This window comes from Artemia sp. Qi Xiang Cuo, chromosome 2, assembly GCF_049724085.1.
Source record: "Artemia sp. Qi Xiang Cuo chromosome 2, ASM4972408v1, whole genome shotgun sequence".
Lineage (NCBI taxonomy): Eukaryota > Metazoa > Arthropoda > Branchiopoda > Anostraca > Artemiidae > Artemia > Artemia sp. Qi Xiang Cuo.
In genome coordinates this window covers 11977614-12002666 of record NC_142795.1, presented here as the reverse complement: position 1 = coordinate 12002666, position 25053 = coordinate 11977614, and the positions used below count along the sequence as shown (strand labels likewise).

Below are 25053 nucleotides of genomic sequence, written 5' to 3'. Positions count from 1 at the left end.
TTTGCAGAAGATGAAATGGAACCCGGATCTTGTTTAGGATGCTATTGGAACTTTCGATGATTTGAGATGTGTCAATTTTATTCCAATCGCGAGAAGTATGCCAGTTGCGCCAGCGAACAATATGAGTCTGTAAGACTGGAATCTTAGAAGCTTCTTGTTTAAAACTAGAAGCAACAGAAAGCCGGCCTGAAACTTCAATTTTGGAAACTACATTAGCATCAAGTATATCTAAGCTATATGACACAACATGGTCAAGGTTAGATGTGCAAGAGGAAGAATGAATATAAGTAAACTCAGCAGATTTCTGTTTAACTTTAAAATCATCACCAAATATTCCTATTAGTAAAGAAGCACGGATAGAAGCTGAAGACAACCTGCAATTTAAATCACAATTAAAATCACCTACGATCAAACGATTTTCAGTTTAAGGACATCACGAAGACAAGAGCTAAGTTTACTAACTGCTAATGCGAAATATCTCTCCGAATCTTCATCTTTGTAATCTGTGGGTAAATACACATTTATTATTGCGCACTCACCTACTCGAACAGCTAAAAAACTATCACTAGAAAAGAAAACACTAGAATTAAGATTCGATGTTACATAAGTAGCAATACCACCGGAAGCTCTGCCCTTAGAAACACTACGTTTAGCTGGAACCGAAAAAGTTTTGAAGGTGGCACTAATGTCAAGTATACTAAGGCTGTGGCTGGTCAGGAAATGTTCCTGACCAAATGTTCCTTAATAGTGGAGATGAAAGATTGGACGGGCAATTTTTTAACACAACAGCATAGGTAGGAGGATTGGATTGGTCCTTGGTGCAAGACGACTGAGCGGAAGAGGGCCAGGCAGAAGTTGCCTGTACTGCGAGATGTTGCTTATTTAGCTCAGACAAGCTGTCAATTTTACGGGAAAATTCTTCTTTGTTTAATTATGGTGGCCAAATCAGAACGCTGATAGCAGATTTTGCGGAGTTCGACATTGCTGACACGATCACGGAGTTTAGCGCCAATGATTCTTCTTAAACATGAATGGTCAAATACGTTGAGGGCTTGAATGTCGGATGCTTTTACAGTCTATGTCTCACAGCCGTATAGTAAGATAGACCGAACAAGGGCCTGGTAAATCCTTATTCTTGTCTTCAGACGAACATTTTTTTGGTTCCATAGAGAGTAATTTAGCTGGGTGAAGACTCCAATTACTGAAGTAATTCTTGACGGTATTTCTGATATGCATACTCCTATTGGGTCTACTAGGAAGCCTAGGTACTTAAATTCATGTATCTCGTCTATGGGTGACTGTTCTAGTAAAATTGGGGGTCTTGAGATGATATACCGGACGCCATGACTTTTGTCTTCAGGGAGCTTATTTTCAGACCGACCAGAGAAGATTCTTCAGCCGTCTTTGATAGCATGGATTAGGCTTCTGAACGAGATTCAGCTAACAAGCCAATATCGTCGGCGTAGTCCAGATTGGTGATCACAAAATTGAGACTTAATTCAACGCCTGAAAAAGTCGTCATTGCTCTGGTCATAATCCAGTCGATCATGAAATTAAATAAGACAAGAGACAATATACATCCCTGTCGGACACCAAAATCAATTTGGAACATCAAGGAGAGTTCTCCACCGATCTGAATTTGGGCTCATGTATGCTGTTAGTATGCTTGGATAAGTCTGACTATCTTTCCTGTTGCTCCATCCTCTATCATGGCCTTCCAGATTCCATCCCTTAGAACATATATGGGCCTTATTGAAGGGATACTCGTTTTAACCTCAAAGGGGGCTCATTTGATTGGAAATAGAAAGTTCTAGTTCACTTTTTGAGAGTCAAAAGAGATTGAAGGGCACCTAGCCCCCCCCTTCATGCCATTTTTTCCTCAAACCTATCTGACAAGAACTTGGAGATAGCTTTTTCTTAATAGTTAAACGAGCATATAACGAAAATTCAGGCATCGAAACAGCCCCCCAGGGCCCGATGGTAGGCGTTGTAATTTATGTCCTGGGGGAATATATGGTTCTTATTGAAGGGATGCTCGTAAAAAGATCAGAGATGGTTCATTTGATTGAAATTGAAAGTTCTAGTTCAGAATCAAAAGAGATTGGAGGGCAACTAACCCCCCCCTCCCCACGCCGCTTTTTCTCCAAATGCATCCAATAAAAATTTTGAGATAGCCATTAAGTTAAAAATTGCTCAAAAGTCAGATAAAAAACTCAGGTGTCGTCACAATTATCCAGGGCCCAGGGGCAGGCGTTGTAAGTTATGCCTTGGGGCATATATGGTTCGTATGAAAGGGATGCTCGTATTAACTTCAGAGAGGGCTTATTTGATTGGAAATTGAATGTTCGAGCTCACTTTTTAATAGTCAAAAGAGATCCGAGGGCAGCTAGTCCCCTCCCCCACGCCTTCTTTTTCCAAACCCATCTGATGAAAATTTTGAGTTGCCAATTTTGTTAAAAATAGTTCAAAGGTCGGATAAGAAAAAATCCGGTGTCAATACAACCCCTCAGGGCCCAGGGGAAGGCGTTCTAAGTTATTTCCTAAGGGCATGTATGGTTCTTATGAAAGGGATGCTCGTATAAACTTCATTTAGGGCTCATTTGATTGGCAGTTGAAATTTCTAGTTCACTTTTTAAGAGTCAAGAGAGTTAAGGGCAAATAGCCTCCCCACGCTCTTTTTCCCCAAACCCATCCGCTAAAAATTTTGAGATAGCCAGTTTTTTGGAAATTGTTCAAAAATTAGATAAAAAAATTTCCCCCCTGGGCCCGGGGGATAGGCGTTTTGAGTGTTGTCCTGGGGGTGTATAAGGTTCTTATGAAAGGGGTGCTCGTATAACCTTCAGAGGGGGCTCATTTGATTGGAAATTGAAAGTTCTAGTTCAATTTTTAAGAGTCAAAAAATATTTGAGGGCAACTAGCCCCCCCCCCACACACCCTTTTTCCCCCAAGCCCATCCGACGAAATTTTTATAATAGCCATTTCACTATAAATAGTTCAAAGGTCAGATAAGAAAAATTCTTGTGTCGACGGAAACCGCCAGGGCCCAGAGGCAGGCCGTTTGAGTAATGATCTAGGGACATATGTAGTTCTTAAGGAAGGGATACTCGTACAAACTCCGGAGAGGAAATATTTGATTGGAAGTTGAAAGTTCTTGTTCACTTTTTAAGAGTCAAAATAGATCAGAGGGAAACTAGCCCCCTCCCTCACCTCCACGCCCTAAATGCATCAGATAAAATTTGAAAATGACATTTTGTTAAAAATAGTTCAAAGTTCTGATAAAAAAGAAACTCCGGTGTCGACACAGCCCCCCAGGGTCCGGGGGTAGGCGTTGTAAGTTATGCCCTGGGGGCATATATGGTTTTTATGGAAGGGATGCTCGTATAAACTTCCTAGAGGGTTCATTTGATTGGAAATTGAAAGTTGTAATTCACTTGTTAAGAGTCAAAAGTGATAGGAGGGCAGCTAGCCTCCCCCCGCATGCCGTTTATTTTTTTTCACCTGAGGCACTTTATATAGAAGGGGTCGTCGTATAAACTTCAAAGGGGGCTCATTCGATTGAAAATCGAGAGTTCTAGTGATTTTTAAGAGTCAAAAGTGATCGGAGGGCAACTAGCCCCACCAATCCCTTTTCCCCCAAATACATCTGTTAAAAAAATTGAGGTAGCCGTTTTGTTAAAAATAGTTCAAAGATCATATAACAAAAACTCCTTTACGTATGGCCATTTCATTAAAAATAGTTCAAAGGCCAGATAAGAAAAACTCCTCTGTCGACACCCCCCCCCCCTGGCCCGGGGCAGGCGTTTTAAGTATTGGTCTGGGGGCGTATATGGTTCTTATGGAAGGTATGGTCGTATAAATTTCGGAGGGATTATATGATTTGAAATTGAAAGTTATCATTCACTTTTAAGAGTCAAAAGAGATCGGAGGGCAACTAGCCCCCCTCTCCACACCCTATTTTCCTCAAAACAATCCAATAAGAGCTTTGAGAGAGCCCCCCAGGGCTCAGGGACAGGAGTTGTAAGTTATACTCTGGGGATATATATGGTTCTTATAGAAGAGATACTCGTATAAACTTCAGAGAGGGCTCATTTGATTGAAAATAGAAAGTTCTAATTCACTTTTAGAAAATCATTAGAGACCGAAGCTTAATTAGTCCCCCCCCCCGCCCTTTTTCCCCAACCCCATCCCATAAAAATTTTGAGATAGCATTTTTGTTAAAAACAGTTCAAAAGTCAGACAATAGATACTCCAAGATATACTCACACCCATTTTTTCACTTTGAGATTTTAACTTTGATATCTGTTTCGGCAATGCGATAAACGTCTGATTTTTTTTAAGTTTGATGTTAAAATAAGGAGTTTTTACAAACTAGAAACTTTTTTCAATCAAAAACAAACAAAAATTAATTTTTGTTAAGAATAAATAAATCTTAAAACGAGTGAAACTTAAATTGAATATGCAAATCAAGCTTGAAACGAACAAAATCACTACAAACAAGAGTTTGGGTGTGACCTCCTTCTCTCACTGTAAAAGTCTAAAACCTACTGCGTCACTGGAAATTTACTGAAAACTATATGCGTCTTGAACACTCTTGGGAAGTATAAACAACATCAAATTCAATATTTAATATTATAATGATATTAATTGCTGAAAGATCCTTCAGTTCAAGAATTTATTTCACTGTAATTGTATTTTTGTTTTCAATGCTGTAAGAACTGGAAAAGAAAATATTTGTAATATAATCCGTTTTCAGTTAAGCCAATGACGCAGTAGGCTTTTGGTTTTTATTTACAGTTAGGAAAGGAGGCAGTATCCAAACACGTGTTTGTAGTGAAACTATATTCGTCTTTAACATCTTTAATAAGAGCTAATAAATTAAACTGAACATTTGATGTATAATTATACCAATTGCTGTAAGCTCATCAGTTCAAAATGTTACTATAATTTTAATGTTTATTTTCAATATTAAGTACCAAAGAAAATATTTGTCATAAAAATGGTGTTCAGTAAAGCACCAATGACTCAGCAGGTTTTAGACTTTTACAGTGAGAGAAAGAGTCATACCAAAACTCTTGTTTGTGGGGATTTTTGTTTGTTTCAAGCTTGATTTGCATATTCAATTTAAGATTCACTCGTTTTAAGATTTATTTATTAATTTACATTAATATCTATTGTATGTTTGTTTGCATTGATTGTTTATTTAATTTCTGTCCGTTTTAAGTTTCATTTATACTTAAATAGAAAAAAAAAATCGTTTTAAGCTTGATTTTCATATTTAATTTAAGCATTACTCGCTTTAAATCTATTTATTCATTTATATTATTACTTGTTGTACGTTTTTGCTATGATTGTTTATTTAATTTCTGTTCGTTCTGGGTTTCATTTATTCTTTAATAGTAATTTCTGGTCGTTTTGAGTTTGAATTTTAAAAGGTATTTGTATCTGCTAAACATGAGTTTCAAATGGCCTTTAATTTTCTTTGAAAAACTTATTTTTCGGAAAGTTTTTTTAATTAATCTTCTAAAGTGGCCCGTAATGTTGGAATGATGCGTAAACTAAAGCATTTATTTCCTGCAAGGGCGGATCCAGGATTTTTTTCGGGGGGAGGGGGGGTTTACTAATTTTTTACTCAGCTTTCGACTAATTTTACTGATTTCTACCTAGATTTTACTAATTTTCGACTTATTTTCGACTCGGTCAAATATTTAGGGGGGGGGGGGTTCAAACAGGGTACCCCCCCCTGGATACGGCCTTGATTTCCTGTTAGAATACTGCGTCTTATTTATTTTTCGTTGGTGTACCCCTATTTACTTTACTGTTGTTCAATGTGGTCGTCCACATTCATTGCTCATCTTAGGCAGTTACGAGTTCTCCAGAATGGGGCTATCAGGATTCTTTCTAGTAATGATTCTTGTTCTTCGGTAAGGGATCTGTATAAGAGTTTACATATACTACCGATTTTTGGTCTATATGAGTTCTATAGAGCACAGTTAATGTTCGATATTTTGAATAATGTAGCACCGGGTTGCCTGCATAATATATTTTGTTACATTTCTGAACGTCATCAATATGGTACTCGTAACACAGGTATGATTCAACGACCAAGGAAACCATCGACTCGGTCTGGCTTCTCGCTCAGACACCAGCTTCCGTTAACATAGAAAAGACTACCAGGTGAGATTCTAGACCAGACGGTTAGACTCGATTTCCGTAGGTTGCTAAGGGCATATATATATATATATATATATATATATATATATATATATATATATATATATATATATATATATATATATATATATATATATATATATATATATATATATATATATATATATATATATATATATATATATATATATATATATATATATATATATATATATATATATATATATATATATATATATATATATATATATATATATATATATATATATATATATATATATATATATATATATATATATATATATATATATATATATATATATATATATATATATATATATATATATATATATATATATATATATATATATATATATATATATATATATATAAATAAAATAAAATTAAAATATAGATTATAAATTGAAAATATATAAATTATATAATTTATATTAATTTTTATATAATAATTAAGGAAGTGTAATTTATTTCTAACTCCTTGTCTTGTGGTATCTATTCTCGTATCTTAATATATTATTTTTTTTATTAATTTTAGTTTCAGATTTTGTTTATTTCATTTGTTTCCGTAACAAACGTTTATACCTTAGACTACTTTAAATTGTGGAAATAATGATAATTACGTAGTTATATAAATTATAATAAAATTCAATTATGAATTACATAATTCGTATTAAAATTTGTATAATAATTAAAGAAATCTAATTTAGTTCTAACTCCTGGTTTCGTGTTTTATATTTTGTATTTTTTATCAATTTTAACTTACATTTTTTTTTACATATATGCTACCATAACAAGCGTTTATCCCTCATTTTATATTATGGTAATAGTGATGATGAAGTAGTTATATAAATTGTATTAAAATGAAAATATAAGTTACATAATTTCTATTAAAATTTCTATAGTAATTAACAAAGTGTAATTTATTTCTTTTTTTCTATTTTTTTTATTTTTCTTTTTTTCATTAATTTTAATTTCACTTTTTTTTTGTTTCTTTTGTTTTTCATATCAGTGTTTATCCATTTTTTTAAATTATGGTAATAATGACAATGAACTAGTTATATAAATTATATTAAAATGAAAACATATGTTATATAGTTTATATTAAAATTTGTATAATAATAAAAGAAGCGTAATTTATTTTTAACTCCTGGTCTTGTGTTTTCTATTTTGTTATATCAATTTTTTCTTTTTTATTAATTTTAATTTTGTTTATTTAATTTGTTGTCATAACAAGTGTTTATCAATTATTTTAAGTTATGATAATAATTTTAATGAAGTATGTTTTCATTTGGGTGACACGTAAAAGCCTCCCATGTTCTATAAGAAACAAACCTGATTTTCGGAAGGAAATTCCAGAAATTAAAATAATGCAGATTATAAAAAATAATGTTTCAAGGTGCTAGACATACTTGGAAGCGCATCAACTTACCAAGAATTGGTCCACAGCAACACTATGCACTTTAGAGAGAGAATGGTAGAAGCTGGGTTTACAGTCCTTGGCGAAAACCATCCTATTTGTCCAGTCCTCCTTGGAGACGCTAAACTGGCATCACATATGGCAGACAAGCTTCTAGGTATGTACCCAAGTCAGCTGTTATTGCACGTCCAGTTTTCAAGTTTTCAATCGTTGAATGCTGGTTAGTTTCAAGCGCAGTTCATGAAATAATTGTCGCCTCGAAAATTATATATTTTTACTTGATTTACTATTCATTCATTATTATTTCCATTAGCGCAAAAAAGGTTTTCTATTTCTTTACTTGTAAAAAAGCCTTTTTTGAACGGACCATGTAAGGTCCCTGACGCAAGAAACGAACAAGTAATTCCCAATCACCTGACAGAAATGTTTCAAATAATTTGTTTTGCAAACCCCATATATGTAACGTAACATATCTGGATATCCTTTTTTAGTTCATTTTTTAGTTTCTTCTTTTTTAGTTTTCAGATTATTTTCTGATAATTTTTCACTCAGGATCTTTTTTTCTAATTTGACACCCGCTACTACCTAAAATTTATGATTGTGCGTAAAGGTTCTTTTCATTAAAGAAATAACTCCCTGTTTTTCCGAGTTTTTTAAAAGATATTCTTTCTAATTTTTCTGATTTTAAAAAGTTATTTTCAAGTTTAAAAGTTACTTACTAGTTTTAAAAGAAACTTTCTAATTATCAAATTTTAAATTCTATTTTTTCTAATTCTAATTTTATTATTTTTCCATTTTTTCTAATTTTAAAGGTTGTCGAAGTTTCCATTTAACCAAATTCAAACATTCAGACTTAATTTTCACTGTCCTTGGTATTTTCATTAAGGAAAAAAATTACTCTCTACATGTTCAAAAACAAGCTCTTGAAGAATAGAAGGGAAATCATAAGTTTTTATTTTGAATGCGTTAACTGTACTATTTTTGTTTGATTTAGACTAACCATTTCCGTTTTGGTTAATCCCATCTGCATGCAATTTCCCGTAGCTACACTGAATTCTAAAAATCAAATTATTTTCACTAAAATAAGCACCTAGTTAAAAGTTATAAACCTGATTAACATTTTTAATGTAGAAAAAATGTCCATCAAATTTTCATTTTTTTATCTCAGATGTAAACAAAGTTCAAACCTGTTTCCTTAGCGCCGAACTTAGATAGCTTTTTTGGTAATTATAAAATAGATTTATTTCAACATGAATGAGTTTATTGAATAAATGTATCAGTTTGATAAATCCATCAAATTAACACAGATAATAAAATTCACCTGTTATTTAACAATGCTGAATAAATCATAAAAATAAATTAGTAAAATAATCCATGAATGAGTTTTTGACAAACAGATTAATTTGATAAATAAATTGATAAATAATTAACTGGGGTCTGAGAGGGGGGCATATGCTGTTCTCTGCAAATATTTCAATTTTTTCATTTTTTTCTATTAATTTCTTTTTTAAATATTTAAAATTCACAAGCTTAAAACTGTCCATCAAAAGTTACGGGACTGAACAAATCTTAAAATAGTGGGGACACACCTGGTGGACCCAGGGGAGACCCCTCCATCCCCTCCCCCCAAGATTTCTCTGGCACCCTGATTCCGTGCGTTTTTTTCTTTTTTCGGCATAAATTTTGTCAATTTGGTCAATTACTGGCACCCTTGTCTCATTGGACCGCTCAAGATTTTGCCCTAGATCTACCCTTGAGAAGGAGAATGATTGTGATGAATGAATAAATTAGATTGTTTATTTAGTTAATTCAATATATTACTGCATTGCAACTAAATGATACGCCCCCGATAGTAAATGAATAAAAAAAAGAACAAAAAAAAAAAAAATCGAAAGACTGGAGAAGAAGATAAAAATACTGGGCTAACAAACAAAGCAATAAAAAAATAATTATAGAATATTCTTTAGCTCTATCATATATTAATGATTTTATATATTTTAAATTTATAAAATATGAAACAATATTTGATATTTTATTTTCCAAATTCTACTGATTATGTAAGAATAACTTAGTTTGGATTTCGTTGATCACATTAACCGTATTTAACATCTAATTGAGAACTCATATCTTCTGGAATTCACTGAAGAACTGAAGAAAGAAAAGGATTCTACTTTCTAATTTTTATTATTATTTTTTTTCTAATAACCAAATTTTTTTTATAAATTTTTAGAATAAAGTTTTGCTTAAGCCTTTGAGATTTACTCTTATTTATAAAACTGAAAAGTAATAAGGTACAAGATAACTTTCATGGCTTCAAAAAGAATGACCTTCAGCTGCTATCTATTATAACGTTGTTATTGCATCATATATACAAGTATTACTCTATACTTGTTGTTTTTTAATGGTAAAACACATTAACATTTTTAAAAGATGATTTGTTCACTAGAGTAGGCTAGATTGGAAGCATAAAGAAACACCTTGAACAACTTTTGACTTGGACCCTTAAATCCAGTGACGTCAACTTTAATTCTCACCACAGTTCTGTTAAAGGCATAGACAGGCCAGAGCGTTCAAGGTTAATGCATGTATATAAGTCTGGTGAAATATTGTTTTCTTACTTTAAAATCATTTACCTTGTTTATCTCACTATTTAATTGCTCGTTTAAGGATCTGAGCACGCTCATCTAGTGCGTTCGAATTCACAAAATGCTACGCAACTCAATCAAAATATAGCAACGACCGCGGTTCAAAAAATAAAAGAGCAAGAAAATTGGTTTTAGTTAACTTTTGTTTTTTTTTTCTTCTCTAAGCTTTAGTAAAGCTTTTATTTCTTTTTTAACGTTAAAATCAACTAAGTTACAATAATATAAGTAAGCAAGAAAGTTGGTTAAAGTTCAAACCAACATAATGACAAAAGTATATAAAAGAATAGTATTCTGAGTGAGTTGTAGAATATACAAAATATTAGACTATAAATTTAAGGTAAAATAGTTAAAGAAATTAACTATTATTTACTTTTCTGCTTTGTTTAGCAAAACGACGTCCATAATAAAATTAGTTTTATAGTCGTTGTTATTTCATTGATATTTAAATTTTATTTCAACAATATTTATTCCTTTTTTAACATTAAAACTCGAACTTAAGATTTAAAAATGTTGCAAAAGAAATTAACTATTAGTTACTATTCTGATTAGTTTTATAGCCAGTTTTATAGTCTTTTTGTATAGAATTTTTATAGAATTATTTTTATAGTCACTGTTATTTCAATATTTTTTTTTCTTTTTTAGTCTTAAAACCAACCAAATTATAAAGGTCAATTAAAAAATAGTATTCTAAGTGAGCTGCACAAATAGCAAAATAATAGACTAAAACTTTAAGTTTAAAGACAAAAGTTAAAAATTTTTAGCTTTTACTTTTCTGCTTTACTTGGCAAAACAATGGCGTTAAAAAAAAAGTTTCATAGTCAATGTTACTTCAATGAAAATTTTCATTTCACCTAATACTTTTGTTTTGTTAGGAATTTTAAATGATTTTTGAATAATCTTAATTTTTTGAGAATATCTGACGGGTGAAATAATTCCCTAAATTATTTCAAGAGGTAAAAAAAAATTATCTATTAAACAGTTCGTGGTAACGAACTGTAAGTAAGGAGCGATGCGGCTCAATATTAACCGAAACTTTAAGAAACAGAGTCTTGATAACAATAGATATATCAAAAGAATCGAATTTTAATGCTAATTTAAAATATATAAAATTCATAAAGTTTAATGTTACCTATCAAAAGTTACGAGCCTGAGGAAACTTGCCCAATTTTGGAAAAAGGAAGGAAACACCACCAAAACATCAAGGGATCCTAATGAAAATCACACCATCAGATGTGGCATATCAGAGAACCCTACTGTAGAGGTTTCAACTTCCTATATACGAAAATATGGAATTTTACATTTTTGCCAGAAGAAACATCACAGAGACGTGTTTATTTGTTTGTTTGTTTGTTTGTTTTTTCTCCCCAGGGTGATCGTATCAAACCAGTTGTCTAAGAAGATCGGAAGAGGGTTCATTTGATCAGAAATCAAAAGTTCTAGTGCCCTTTTTAAGTGAACAAAAATATTGGAGGGCAGCTAGCCTCCCTCCCATCCCCTTTTTTCCCCGAAGTCACCCGTTCAAGATTTGAGATAACTATTTTGTTCAGCATAGTCAAAATATCAAAATACAATATCTTTGAGGATGACTTGATCCCCCACTATGTCCGGGGGAAGGGCTGTAAGCTACGAACTTTTCCCATTGTTTACATATAGTACTAGTTATTGGGGTGTATACAGACATTTTTGGAGGGGGTAGATTTTTCTGGAGGGGGCTACGCTAGAGGATCTTTGCGTGGACGATTTTCTCGTGGGGGAATGGAATTTTCCATGGAGGGAAAGCCGGATTGGTATTATAAAAAAAACGATCAGTAATCAAATAAAAAACAAAGTTTTTTCAACTGAAAGTAAGGAGCAACATTGAAACTTAAAACGAACAGGAAATATTATGCATATGAAGGAGGTTATCCCCTCCTCAATACCTCGCTCTATACGCTAAATTTTTTTAGAACTTCTCACAATGTATTATTTATTTTTTGGATTCTTTCTTTCTTTCTTTCTTTTAGAACCGGGCACTTCGTATCGAAGGAGTTGTCGTAGAAACTTCGAAAAGGGCTCATTCGACAGAAAATTGAAAGGGCTTGTGCCCTTTTTGATATCTGAAAGTGATTGGAAGGCAACTAACACCCCTTCCACGCCAACCATTTCCCCAAACACATCCAATCAAAATTTTAAGATAGCTATTTTGTTCAACGTGGTTGATATGTCTTTTTGAATGACAAACCAAAATATGTCTTTTTGAATGAAAAACCCCTCCAACCAAACCCATCAGGGCAAAGGTTGTAAGTTATGCCCTGAGGGCATATAAGGTTTTTACAGATAGCGTTGTCGTAGAAACTTCAAAAAGGGCTCAATCAATTGGAAATTGAAAGGGCTAGTACCCATTTTAACCGTCGAAAGTGATTGGACGGCAACTAACCCCCCTCTCACCGCCACCATTTCCCCAAACACATCCAACCAAAATGTTGAGATAGCCCTTTTGTTCAAAGTAGTTGAAAATTCTGGAAATTAGGTCTTTTAGGATGACACCCCCCTCCCCCACAGCCCTCAGGTTAGGGGTTGTAAATTATGCCCTGGGGGGGCATACAAGATTTTTATAGAAACGGTTGTCGTAGAAACTTCAAAAAGGGCTAATCCGATTGGAAATTGAAAGGGCTAGTGCCTTTTTAAATAGTAGAAAGTGATTGGAGAGCAACTAAAACCCCTCTCACGCCCACCATTTCCCAAACACATCCAATCAAAATTTTCAGATAGCCATTTTTTTTCAACGTAGTTGAAAGTTCTGGAAATTATCTCTTTGAGGATGACAACCCCCGCCCCCCACAGCCTTCAGGGCAAAGTTTGTAAGTTATGCCCTTGGGACATATAAGGTTTTTATAGAAAATGTTTTTGTAGAAAGTTCAAAAAGGTCTCATTCGATTGGAAATTGAAGGGGCTAGTGCCCTTTTTAATAGTAAAAAGTGATTGGAGGGCAATTAATCTCCCTCTTACACCCATCATTTCCCCAACCACATCCAATCAAAATTTTGAGATAGCCATTTTGTTCAACGCAGTTTATAGTTCTGGAAATTAGGTCTTTGAAGATGAAAACACCCACCCCCTCCAACCCTCAAGGCAAGGGTTGTAAGTTATGTCCTGGGGGCAAATAAGGTTTTTTTTATAGAAAGTGATGTCGTAGAAACTTCAAAAAGGACTCAATCGATTGGAAATTGAAAGAGCCAGTGCCCTTTTTAATAGTCAAAAATGATTGAAGGGCAGCTAACCCTCCTCTCATGCCAACCATTTCCCCAAACACATCCAATCAAAATTTTGAGATAGCCATTTTGTTCAACGTAGTTGAAAAATCTGTAAATTATGTCTTTGAAGATGACAACCCTCCACGCCCCTCAGGGCAAGGGTTGTAAGTTATGCCCTTGGGGCATATAAGGATTTCATAGATAGCGTTGTCGTAGAAACTTCAAAAAGAGCCCATTCAATTGGAAATTGAAAGGGCTAGTGCCTTTTTTAGTGTGATTGGAGGAAAACTACCCCCCCTCTCACGCCCACTATTTCCCCAAACTCATCCAATCAAAATTTTGAGATAGCCATTTTGTTCTACGTAGTTGAAAGTTCTGAAAATTAGGTCTTTGAGAATGACAACCTTCCCCCTGACAGCCCTCATGGTAAGGGTCGTAAATTATGCCCTGGGGGTATATAAGGTTTTTATAGAAAGGGTTGTCGTAGAAACTTAAAAGGGCTCATTCGATTGCAAATTAAAAAGGCTAGTGTCCTTTTTCAAAATAGAAAGGGATTGGAGGGCAACTACCCCTCTCTCACGCCGACCATTTCCCCAAACACTTACAATCAAAATTTTGAGATAGCCGTTTTTTTCAACGTAGTCAAAAGCTCTGGAAATTAGGTCTTTGAGGATGACAACCCCCCCCCAACAGCCCTCAAGGAAAGGGTTCTGAATTATGCCCTTGGGGAATGTAAGGTTTTTATAGAAAGCGTTGTCGTAGAAACTTCAAAAAAGGCTCATTCGATTGGAAATTGAAAGGGCTAGTGCCCTTTTAAATAGTCGAAAGTGATTGGCGGGCAACTAACCCCCTCTCACACCCACCACTTCCCCGAACACATTGAATCAAAATTTTGAAACAGCCATTTTGTTCAATGTAGTTGAGAGGTCCGGAAATTATATTTAATTTGGATGACAAACCCCCCACAGCCCCCCGGGCAAAGGTTGTCAGCTATGCCTTGGGGCCATATAAGGTTTTTATAGAAAGTGTTGTCGTAAAAACTTCAAAAACGGCTCATTTAATTGGGAATTGAGAAGGCTAGTGCCCCTATTATTAGTCAAAAGCGATCAGAGGGCTAATGTCCCCCCCCACACCCGTCATTTCCCCAAACACTTCTGATCAACATTTTGATATAGCCATTTTGTTGAACGTAGTTGAGGGGTCTGGATATTATGTCTTTGATTATGAACCCCCCCCCCACAGCCCTCAGGGATAAAGTTGTAAGTTATGCCTTGGGGCATATAAGGTTTTTAAAGAAAGCGTTGTCGTAAAAACTTCAAAAAGGGCTCATTCACATGGAAATTAAGAGGGTTATTGCCCTTTTTAACATTCGAAAGTTATCGGACGAAGAATCACCCCCCCCGCCACGCCCATCATTTCCCAAAAATTTCCGATCAACATTTTTATATGGCCATTTCTTTCAACGTAGTTGAAAGGTCTAGAAGTTATGTCCTTGAGGATGAAAACCCTTCCTCATAGCCTTCAAGACGAGGGTCATAAGTTGTGCCCTTAGGTCGTATAAGGTTCTTATAGAAAGTTTTGTCGTAGAAGCTTCAAAAAGGGCTAGTTTTATTGGAAACTGATAGAAATAGTGGCCTTTGTAGTAGTCGACAGTGATCAGAGGGCAAATACCCCTCCCCCTACGCCAGTTATTTCACCAAACACCTCTAATAAAAATTTTGAGATAACCATTTTGTTCAACGAATTTGAAAGGTCTGAAAATTCTGTCTATGAGGAAAACAAATCCCTCCAGCCCTCAGAGCAAGGGTTGTAAGTTATGCCCTGGGGGCATATAAGGTTTTTGTAGAAAGCATGGTCATATAAGCTTCGGGGGGGGGGGGTCATTGCGTTGGTATTCAGACGCTCTAGTACTCTTGTTCAGAGTCAAAATGAACGGAGGGCAGCTAAACATACTCACGTCATATTGTCCCGAAATGCATCTAATAGAAACTTTGAAATAGCCATTCTATTCGAAATAGTCGAAATATCTTATAACACGGCTTTTGGGGTTTAAACAAACCCCAGAGATTAGGGGCAAGGGTTGTAAGTTATGCCCAGGGGGTATTTAACGTTCTTATGGAAAGGATGGTTGTTTAACTTTGGAAGAGGCTCAGTCTTTTTCCCTGAAAAAGACTATATGAATATAAAACGAGCTGAAATTAACTAAAAAAAACTTTTTCTATAAAATAAGTTTTTCAAAAAAAAGAAAAGAATTCATTAAACCAAAAATAAACAAAATAGAATCAAACAATCGACCAAGCATACAACTACCATAAATCAGTATCAATAAATAAATGAAACCCAAAACAAACGGAAATTAAAATAAGTAACAGAGTCAGACTCAAAACAAACCGAAATTAATATATGTAGGGTTCTAAACCCCTATGTTTTCTAAAAGCCATAATATAATTTTTACTTCATTGAAAAAATTCTTTTAAATGTTATTTCCTTAGTTATAAGTAATAATAAAGATTATAAGTAATGAATATCAGCTTATGTATACTAAACTGATAATGCACATTTTTTTCAGTAAATTCATTTGAATGTTTTTCAGTAAAGTACAAATTATATTATAAATTTTAGATAGCGTAGGGGTGTTTGAAAACTACACATTAATTTCTGTTCGTTTTGAGTCTGACTCTGTTATTTATTAAATAAAAAAAACAAGTTTTTAAACTGAAAGTAAGGTTTTAGAAAATAAAGTTGTGAGACAGAGTCAAACTTTAGCGTAAAGAGCAAGGCGTTGAGGAGGGGGCAGCCCCTTCTTATACGGAATAATTTCTGTTTGTTTTGAGCTTTAATGTTGCTCCTTACTTTCAGTTTAAAAAAAATCTTGTTTTTTTGTTTAATTTCTGATCGTTTTTTAGTTAATGCAACTTTTATTTTGGCTCACCGTCATTGAATAATTAAACAAAATTTGGATAAAAATTTGACTTTTCTTTTGCTAAATGCCTGTCTCTAAATTTGGTTCTGACGTAATTTACAAATTAATTTACGTAACGAACTTCTATATTCGTATATTTTTCTTCTGGCAAAAAATACCAAGTTGCAGATTTTAGCAGATATGAGCTTGAAACCTATGTTATAGGGTTTTCCGATACGCTCAATCTGACGGTGTGATTTTTATTAGAATTATTTCACTTGTCGGGGATGTTTTCCCCCTCTTTACAAAACCAGGTAAATTTTCTCAGGCTCGTAGCCTTTAATGAGTAGTACTAAACTTAATACAATTTATATATTTAGAATCAGTATTATAAGCCCATTCTTTTGATACATTTATTGACATCAAAATTCCGTTTTTAAAAGTTTCAATTACTATTGAGCCGTATCGCTTGTTTATTTTTATTGTTTTGTTTATTACGTATATGTTATTCCGTATATGAGGGGGTTCTCCCCTTAGTCAATACCACGCTCTTTACGTTAAAAACTAAAAAAAAAATTAATTCACAAGCCCCTGAATCACAAAGGCCGTTTAAATAGAATAGATAGCTCTTTTGAAAGCACTAAAAAAAAAACTGTACCGTAAAGAGCGAGGTATTGACTTGGGGCAGAGCCCCCTCATATACGTAATAATTTCTGTTCGTTTTAAGTTCTAATGTTGCTTCTTACTTTCAGTTGAAAAAACTTGTTTTTTTTAATTTAATTTCTGATCGTTTTTTAAATAATGCTTTGAAATCCGGCGCCCCCTTCATAGAAATGTCCCTTGCCCCAAAGAAACATCCTCAACAGAAAGTTTGTCTCGGGTAACCTCCTCCTCAATCCCCCCCACCAGAAAAAATCCTTCCTGAAAATGTCTGTATACTTCCCAATAACCAATACAATATGTAAGCAATGGGCAAAGTTCATAACTTGCAGCCCTTCCCAAGGGAACTGTGGGGGATTAAGTCATCCTAAAAGACATATTTTCGACTATGCTGAACAAAATGGATATCTCAAAATTTTAATTGGGTGACTTTGAGAAAAAAAATGAGCCTGGGAGGGGGCCTAGTTGCCCTCCATTTCTTTTGGTCACTTAAAAAGGGCACTAGAACTTTTAATTTCCGTTCCAATGAGACCTCCTACGATATTCTAGGACCACTGGGTCAATAGATTACCCCTGGGGAAAAAAAAAAAAAAAAAAAAAAAAAACACGCATCCATGATCTTTCTTCTGGCAAAAAATGGAAAATTCCACATTTTTGTAGATAGGAGCTTGAAACCTCTACAGTAGGGTTCTCTGATACGCTGAACATGATGGTGTGATTTTCATTAAGGTTCTATAACTCTAAGGGGGTCTTTCCCCCTTTTTTTTAAAATCAACCAAATTTTCTCAGGTGCGTAACTTTTGATGAGTAAGACTAAACTTGATGAAACTTATATATTTGAAATCAAAATTAAAATATGATTCTTTTGATGTATCTATTGGTACCAAAATTCCGTTTTTTAGAGTTTCGGTTACCTTTGAGCCGGGTCGCTCCTTGCTTACAGTTCGTTCCCACGAACTGTTTGAATTTAATTTCTGTTTGTTTTGGGTTTCATTTATTTATTGATACTGATTTGTGGCAGTTGTATGCTTGGTAGATTATTCGATTCTTTTTTTTTTTTTTTTTTTTTTTTTTTTTTTTTTTTTTTTTTTTTTAATGGAGTTCTTTACTTATTTTGAAAAACTTATTTTGCGGAAAATGTTTTTTTAGTTAATTATAATTAAACGGCACTTGTGTTTCATGAGTCATTCTTAAATAATTAGAACAAAAAGTCAAATTTTAGCGAGTACTATCATGAAAACAAAAATATTTAATAGAATACAATCAGTTTCACTTTTTATATTGTAAAAGGTTTTTTTTACTTCTTTTTTTACATAGAAATTTTACCGATAATGTTTTTTGTAGTCAACAAATACGTGGTCGAGTACTTTATTACAAGAAAAATTACTTAAATCATGAGTCCAAGCAAGTATTTTTCATTATACAGTCAACAGGCTCAGTAAAATGATGAAGAATTTTTTACGTTGTTTTGGTGAACTTATCCTTTTTTTTATAACAGCTAAGGGACTGGGTTGAAATTTTCAGGATTTTTTTTTTGGTGGGGGGAGGAGTTTAATTGACTCCAAATTCTGTATTAAGGGAAGGTGGCTTTTTACACCTGTTATCCCAGAGGGTCTGTTGCGAGTATCTACGTAATAAAACAGTGAATTTGTATGCAAGTGAGTGTCTTTTACATCAAATGAGGTTTTCATTAAAATATTATATAGAAGACAATTCAAAACTATGCATTATTATTGTTTTTCTTATTTTTAGATAAAGGAATTTATGTCATTGGATTTAGCTATCCCGTTGTTCCAAAAGGCAAAGCAAGAATCAGAGTCCAGATATCAGCTGCCCACACGCCATCTGATATTGACAGAACAGTTGACGCATTCATTTCAGTTGGTCGAGAAATGGGAGTTATAAGATAATAGTCAAAACACTTCAGTAAGATAAATAGCTTGTTCTAAAATTTTGTATTGTTTTAGAGCCAAATATAAAGATTCAGTTGATATGAATTTCAGATGCAGCGACCGTAATTGTTAGTGAAATATTCCTGTTAAGACATTTTTTTAAAGAAAAGCTTCAACTGTCCCCCTAGATAATTGTGTTCAGTCCTCCTTCTAAATTTGAAAATACTTATGCCTTTTCATTGAAAAAATTGAAAATCTCCTCCTCCCAAATTTTTGAAAATACCTCCCCCTGCTTATATGCTGTGAATTAATGTCCCTGAAAGGAGTTTCATAAGACGATAAGAAATATAGATTATATATGTACCAACAAATATTCTAGCACAGGATAGTCTATGAGTGAATGAAATTGAAACTACAAGAAGGTGAATAGTTATGCCCATAACGAACTTTCAGGATAGAGAGAGAGTTGCTACAATGTCAAAAATATAGCTGAGACCAGAGCCCCCTTCCCTCTTAACTGCAAAAAGAAGAGATAGTAACATCTGTGAGTTAGCTTGACATGAGATAAAGTCGGAAGGAAAGCTATGTAGTTCGCGGTACCGTCATTAGCCAAAACCTCATCGGCGATACTCGTTTGGTTGTTATCTTGTTCCTGAGTGAGCTGCTTACATGGGAAATATGCAAGTGGCTTATGTCGAAACAAGCAAGAATAAGGCAGCAATAATTGAAAATTTACAAGAAGTGAGGGGAAACAGAAGGTAGAGTGTAAATAATTCTTCGGATGAGTTATGTCCTGCCTTTCATGAGGATACTATTGTTCAAATATCTCTGGCTTCAAATTCAAAATTCGGATCGCTTCTGGCTCCTAACTGCTCACTGGCTTAGCTTACTCGAACAGCGAGTGTTTCTGCCACTGGGTGAGAAATTGTGTACATATTCGCTCTCAAGTGCTAATTTTTAAAGTGGAATTAATTAGAAGCGTAAAAAAACTGTTTTCCTGCATTTGCGGACGTTTTTGCGGACGACTTTTGCTAAGATCGACAAAATGTAAATGTAAGTGATGAATTCCTGTAGAAACTACTCAAATATATTTATGTTATTCTTATTGGTATTTTTGTGTTAGAGGATATATTCGTAGATTTTTCTTTTTCAGGCTGGAATTAAATATATAGAAAATAATATCTCAAAAGTTAAATAAAAATGGTTAATAAGCTCCATTATGTCAAAGAGGACTTTTAAGAACCCCCAAAGTTTTTTTTTAATATTAAAAAGGATGCAAAACAGGACGATTTTTTTAATATATATATATATATATATATATATATATATATATATATATATATATATATATATATATATATATATATATATATATACACACATATATATATATATATATATATATATATATATATATATATATATATATATATATATATATATATATATATATATATATATATATATATATATATATATATATATATATATATATATATATATATATATATATATATATATATATATATATATATATATATATATATATATATATATATATATATATATATATATATATATATATATATATATATATATATATATATAATGTTGATTCCCCATAACCAACATTCATAAGTAAACATAAGTTAATAGGCCCTTAATAGAGATTATTTTTTGCAAGGGGCCACAAATTCGAAAAAAAGTTGGTGGACTAGAGATAAAATCTAATATAGTGTATGACATAGTTTAAATCAATTAAATGACATAAAACAACTGTCAAGCCTCTATTGTTAGAGGGACTTTTGTTAAGCGTTTGAGTTTAGCCTCCTCAGACTGTACAAACTGGGCCGTAAATTAACAAGATCCATCAAAGCCAAAACAAAACATGACGTCATTTTCTGTGTATGAAGCCATTTCAGGTTCTATAAATATAAAATCATCGTAGATTAGTATGACGTCAGTCTTGTTATAAGCAGCATAGCTGTGCATCAGCAATTACGTCATTTTCCCAATATATGCGAACATTTCCTGGCATTTCCAATAGTTATTTAAAAATAGTAATAAGATGATGATCATTAAATCTCTAGCCATTGCGATTCCCTGTGCCGGAATAGCAATCACGTGGGCCATTAAGAAGTATGGAGAATCCAAAATGGATGAAAGGTTGAAGAATATTGAACCTAAATCAGCTGGTGAAGCTCAGAATATTAATGTTCTAGTCTCAAAGGAGTCATCCGTAATCAAAGGAGTCAGACCTAGTCTCAAAGGAGTCAGACCGTCGTCCATAAATGATGAAAGTGACAAACGTAAGTTGTTCATAAATTATTGTGGAAAAATAATAACTGTTGAAGTAGAGCCCAATGCAATTATTGAAAATGTCAAGACGGAAATACAGGTTCAGTTAGGAATGCCCAAGGATGAAATACTTCTAATTATTAATGGCAAACAGCTTGAAAATGACGAGGCAATATCGGATTCTCATTGCCAAGATTTATTTTTGATAACAGCAGACAGTGATCTTAGTGAAGATATTGTTGACCTGTTTAAGCATAAAAAGAAAACATGGTACCAGGATATGAGCATAGAAAACTCGACTAAACCTAACTGTATCAAAACTTCACAGGGTAAAGCGTTTCTAAGAAAAGGAGACCTGATTGAGTTCAAACACTCACATAGTTATCCTCTTCCTCAGTGGACCGTTTACATGGGTGATTTTAAAGTGGCTTATGTCGAACCAAGCAACAATAACAAAGTAATGATTGGACCTCTTCAAGAAGTGTGGGGAAACAGAAGATGGAGGGTAAATAATTCTCTTGATGAGATTTATCCTGCCTTTCATGAGGATACAATTGTTCGAAGAGCTCGGAAAGAGTTAGATAAAGAAAATCCAAAATTTAGATCGCTTCTGGCTCCCAACTGGCTTAACTGGCTCACCGGATTAACTCACTCCAACAGTGAGTCTTTCTGCCACTTGGTGAGAAATGGTGCACCTGTTAGCTCTCAAGTGCTAATTTTTAAAGAAGGATTAATTAGCAGTGTAACAGACAATATCCTCACTATTGCAGATTTTTGTTATCGTCTAAGATCAACAAAATGTAAATGTAAGTAATAAATCCTTGTAGAAACTACTGAAATATATTTATGTTATTCTTATTGGTATTTTTGTGTTAGTGGATGTATTTGTAGATTTGTTTTGTTGAAACCTGAAGAAGATCGTTTATTGAAATGGGACTTTAAATATAGGCCAATTGTCACTGTCTCGCCGAAACAGACCGAAATTTTGGAAATAATTGCCAAAATTCGTTTACTAGGCTGTTCTCAAAAGGAGAATTATCAGGGTAATAAATACTAAATTACACTTTGACCCCCAAAAAATAGATTTTGTTACTGCTCCTCCCTTTGCGAACAGCTTAGAAAATGTTTTTTGGCAATTATGTCACAAGTATGGAACTATTAGATGTGACCTTTAGAAGTGACGGCAGCGATAAAATGTCGGTTTAAGAGCGAGAACAAAAATATTTCTAGGAATTTAATGCTATGTCAATTCTGGGAATGCTGTAAATTCACTGCCAAGAAAGTTCAATAGTGGACGTGGTTGTTATGGAGTAGATATTATTCCTTGAGTGCAAGATTGTCATATCTTTAAAAGTGATTAAACAATTTATGGTAACGAACGGAATTTTGATATCAGTAGGTATGTCAAAAGAATCAGCATATTAGTCTGATTCCAAATATATAAGATTCATCAAGCTTAGCGTTACCCATCAAAAGCTACGAGCCTGAAAAAATGTGCCTGATTGTCGAAAAAGGAGAGAAACACACCGCGTTTTCCCTCTTAATGAAAACCACATTGTCAGATTCATTATCTATCTGCAAAAATGTGAAATTTTGCATTTTTTTTTTCCAGAAGACAGATCATGGATGCGTGTCTATTTGCTTCTTTTTTTAACCAGGGGTGATCGTATCAAAATAGTGGTCCTAGAAGATCGGGAGAGAGTGAAATTGAACTGAAGTTGAAAATTATAGTGCTCTATTTAAGTGACCAAAAAGATTGGAGGGCAACTAGCCCCTTTTCTACACCCCTTTCTTCCCCAAAGTTGTCTGACCAAATTTTGAGATTGTCAGTTTGTTCAGCATAGTTGAAAAATCTATAAACTATGCTTTTGAAGGTAACATGGCCCCAACAGCCGATTGTGAGAGGCCTGAAAGTTATGAAATCTGCCCATTGCTTACGGATATTATTTGTTATTGGGTTTTTAAGCATTTTGGATTTCCAGGGAAAAATGTCCATGGTAGGGACATTTCTGGAATGATTTGGAAAGTGATTAGAAATTAAAGTCTATTTCAAATGAAAGTAGGCTAAAAAGAATTCTTTAGGCTGAATCATCCACAAGAAATTTATGGGGGGGGGATTTTCAGCGAGGATGGTATTCTCCGGAGTGAATTTTACGGAGGAATTACCCGGAGTGAATTTTATGGGGAGGGGGGTAAAGGGTGGTGTCCTTGGCTCTTTGCTGTGGCAGGATCTTTTTGCAACTTACAAAGGTCAGTAGATCTACTAGTTTCCTTTCTAATGAGCAGTCTCCCAACACTCTAGCACCATTGGTTTGATCACCCCCTGCGGGAATAAACAAACAAACATGAACTGTAATCATCCTTCACGAAAAAAGTTTGAATTTAAATTTTAATCTGTGGCAAAATCGTTCTTGATGCTTAAAAAGTCCCCTAGAACTGTTAATTTTCGTTTGAATGAGCCTTCTTCAAATTTTCCACGACTGTTGATTCGATAGGATAGCCTAACATCTATGGAAAAACAAACAAACAAACGCGCATCCGTAATCTTCCTTCCTTTTTATTACTGAAGGTGATTGGTTTATTTTAAGGAAGTGGTATGGAGGGGGTACCCAAACCCTCCAAACATACATTCTTAAGCCAACCTTTCAAACTTCATATGAAAGATCCGTCAGATAAATGTGGAAATAAGAGGCATAAAAAAAGGAGAAACTAAGAGATATTTTACATTTTTGATGGACAGATCAAAGATACTATTACCCCCTTGGCAACATAATTCATAAACAGGGACAAACACCCTCCCTCTCAAGTACCCCTCCGGAAAACATTTTACTCTGTCTCCATGCCTGTCTTGCCTCCCTTTAGGGGCGCGGCTCCAGCATTCTTATTTGGGGGGAGGGGAGTTCATATCAGAATAGTCAAGGGGCATGGGCTATATAGTAGTTTTTGTTTCCCAATTATTTGGGGGCAGGGGCAACTGTCCCCCGAAATGACACCCCTGTCTTCATGTTGACAAATAAAGGCTTCATAGAAAAATGTCAAATCAGATGGACTTCTTGGAAATGAGCTGAATTTTCTTTGAAATCAATTTCTCGCTACACTCCTAGTCAGGTTTTTTGTTTTCTCACTCTCAGTGCATCTTCAAGTCTTCTTTAAGAGATGAGTGCACTTGATAAGAGGCTCTAAACGACCAATTTGTATTACATTGCAATCTATAGAAGCTACGGAAAAAGTCAAATCAAACAGTTCGTGGTAACGAACTGTAAGTAAGGAGCGACCCGGCTCAATGGTAACCAAAACTCTAGAAAACGGGTTATTGATACCAATAGATATATCAAAAGAATCAGATTTCAATGCTGATTTCAAATATATAACTTTCATCAAGTTTAATGCTATCCATCAAAAGATACGCACATGAGAAAATTCGGCTCATTTTAAAAAAAAGGGGGAAAGACCCTCTAAAAGTTATACAACCTCAATGAAAATCACACCTATAATATTCAGCGTATCAGATAACCCTACTGTAGAGGTTTCAAGCTCCTATCTACAAAAATGTGGAATTTTACATTTTTTGCCAGAAGAAAGATCACGGATGCGTGTTTATTTGTTTGTTTGTTTGTTTGTCTTTTTTTTCCCCCAGGGGTGATCGTATCAAACCAGTGGTCCTAGAATATCCCGGAAGGGCTCATTCGAACGGAAATTAAAAGTTCCAGTGTCCTTTTTAAGTGACAAAAAAAAATAGAGGGCAACTAGGCCCCCTCCCACGCTTATTTTTTTCCCAAAGTCACCCGATCAAAATTTCGAGATAGCCATTTTG

General features: G+C 34.0%; 1 protein-coding gene across 1 annotated transcript in view; it reads left to right on the top strand.

Moving 5' to 3' along the window:
• The window catches only part of Gcat (Glycine C-acetyltransferase), a 121450-nt gene extending 102410 nt beyond the window's left edge, over positions 1–19040 (top strand). The window contains exons 8-9 of the mRNA XM_089107981.1: positions 7589–7766; positions 18802–19040. Of these exons, the coding sequence (XP_088964107.1) occupies positions 7589–7766; positions 18802–18959 (336 nt within the window). The 3' untranslated portion in view covers positions 18960–19040. The remainder of the gene's footprint in view (positions 1–7588; positions 7767–18801) is intronic.
• Positions 19041–25053: the final 6013 nt, after the last annotated feature.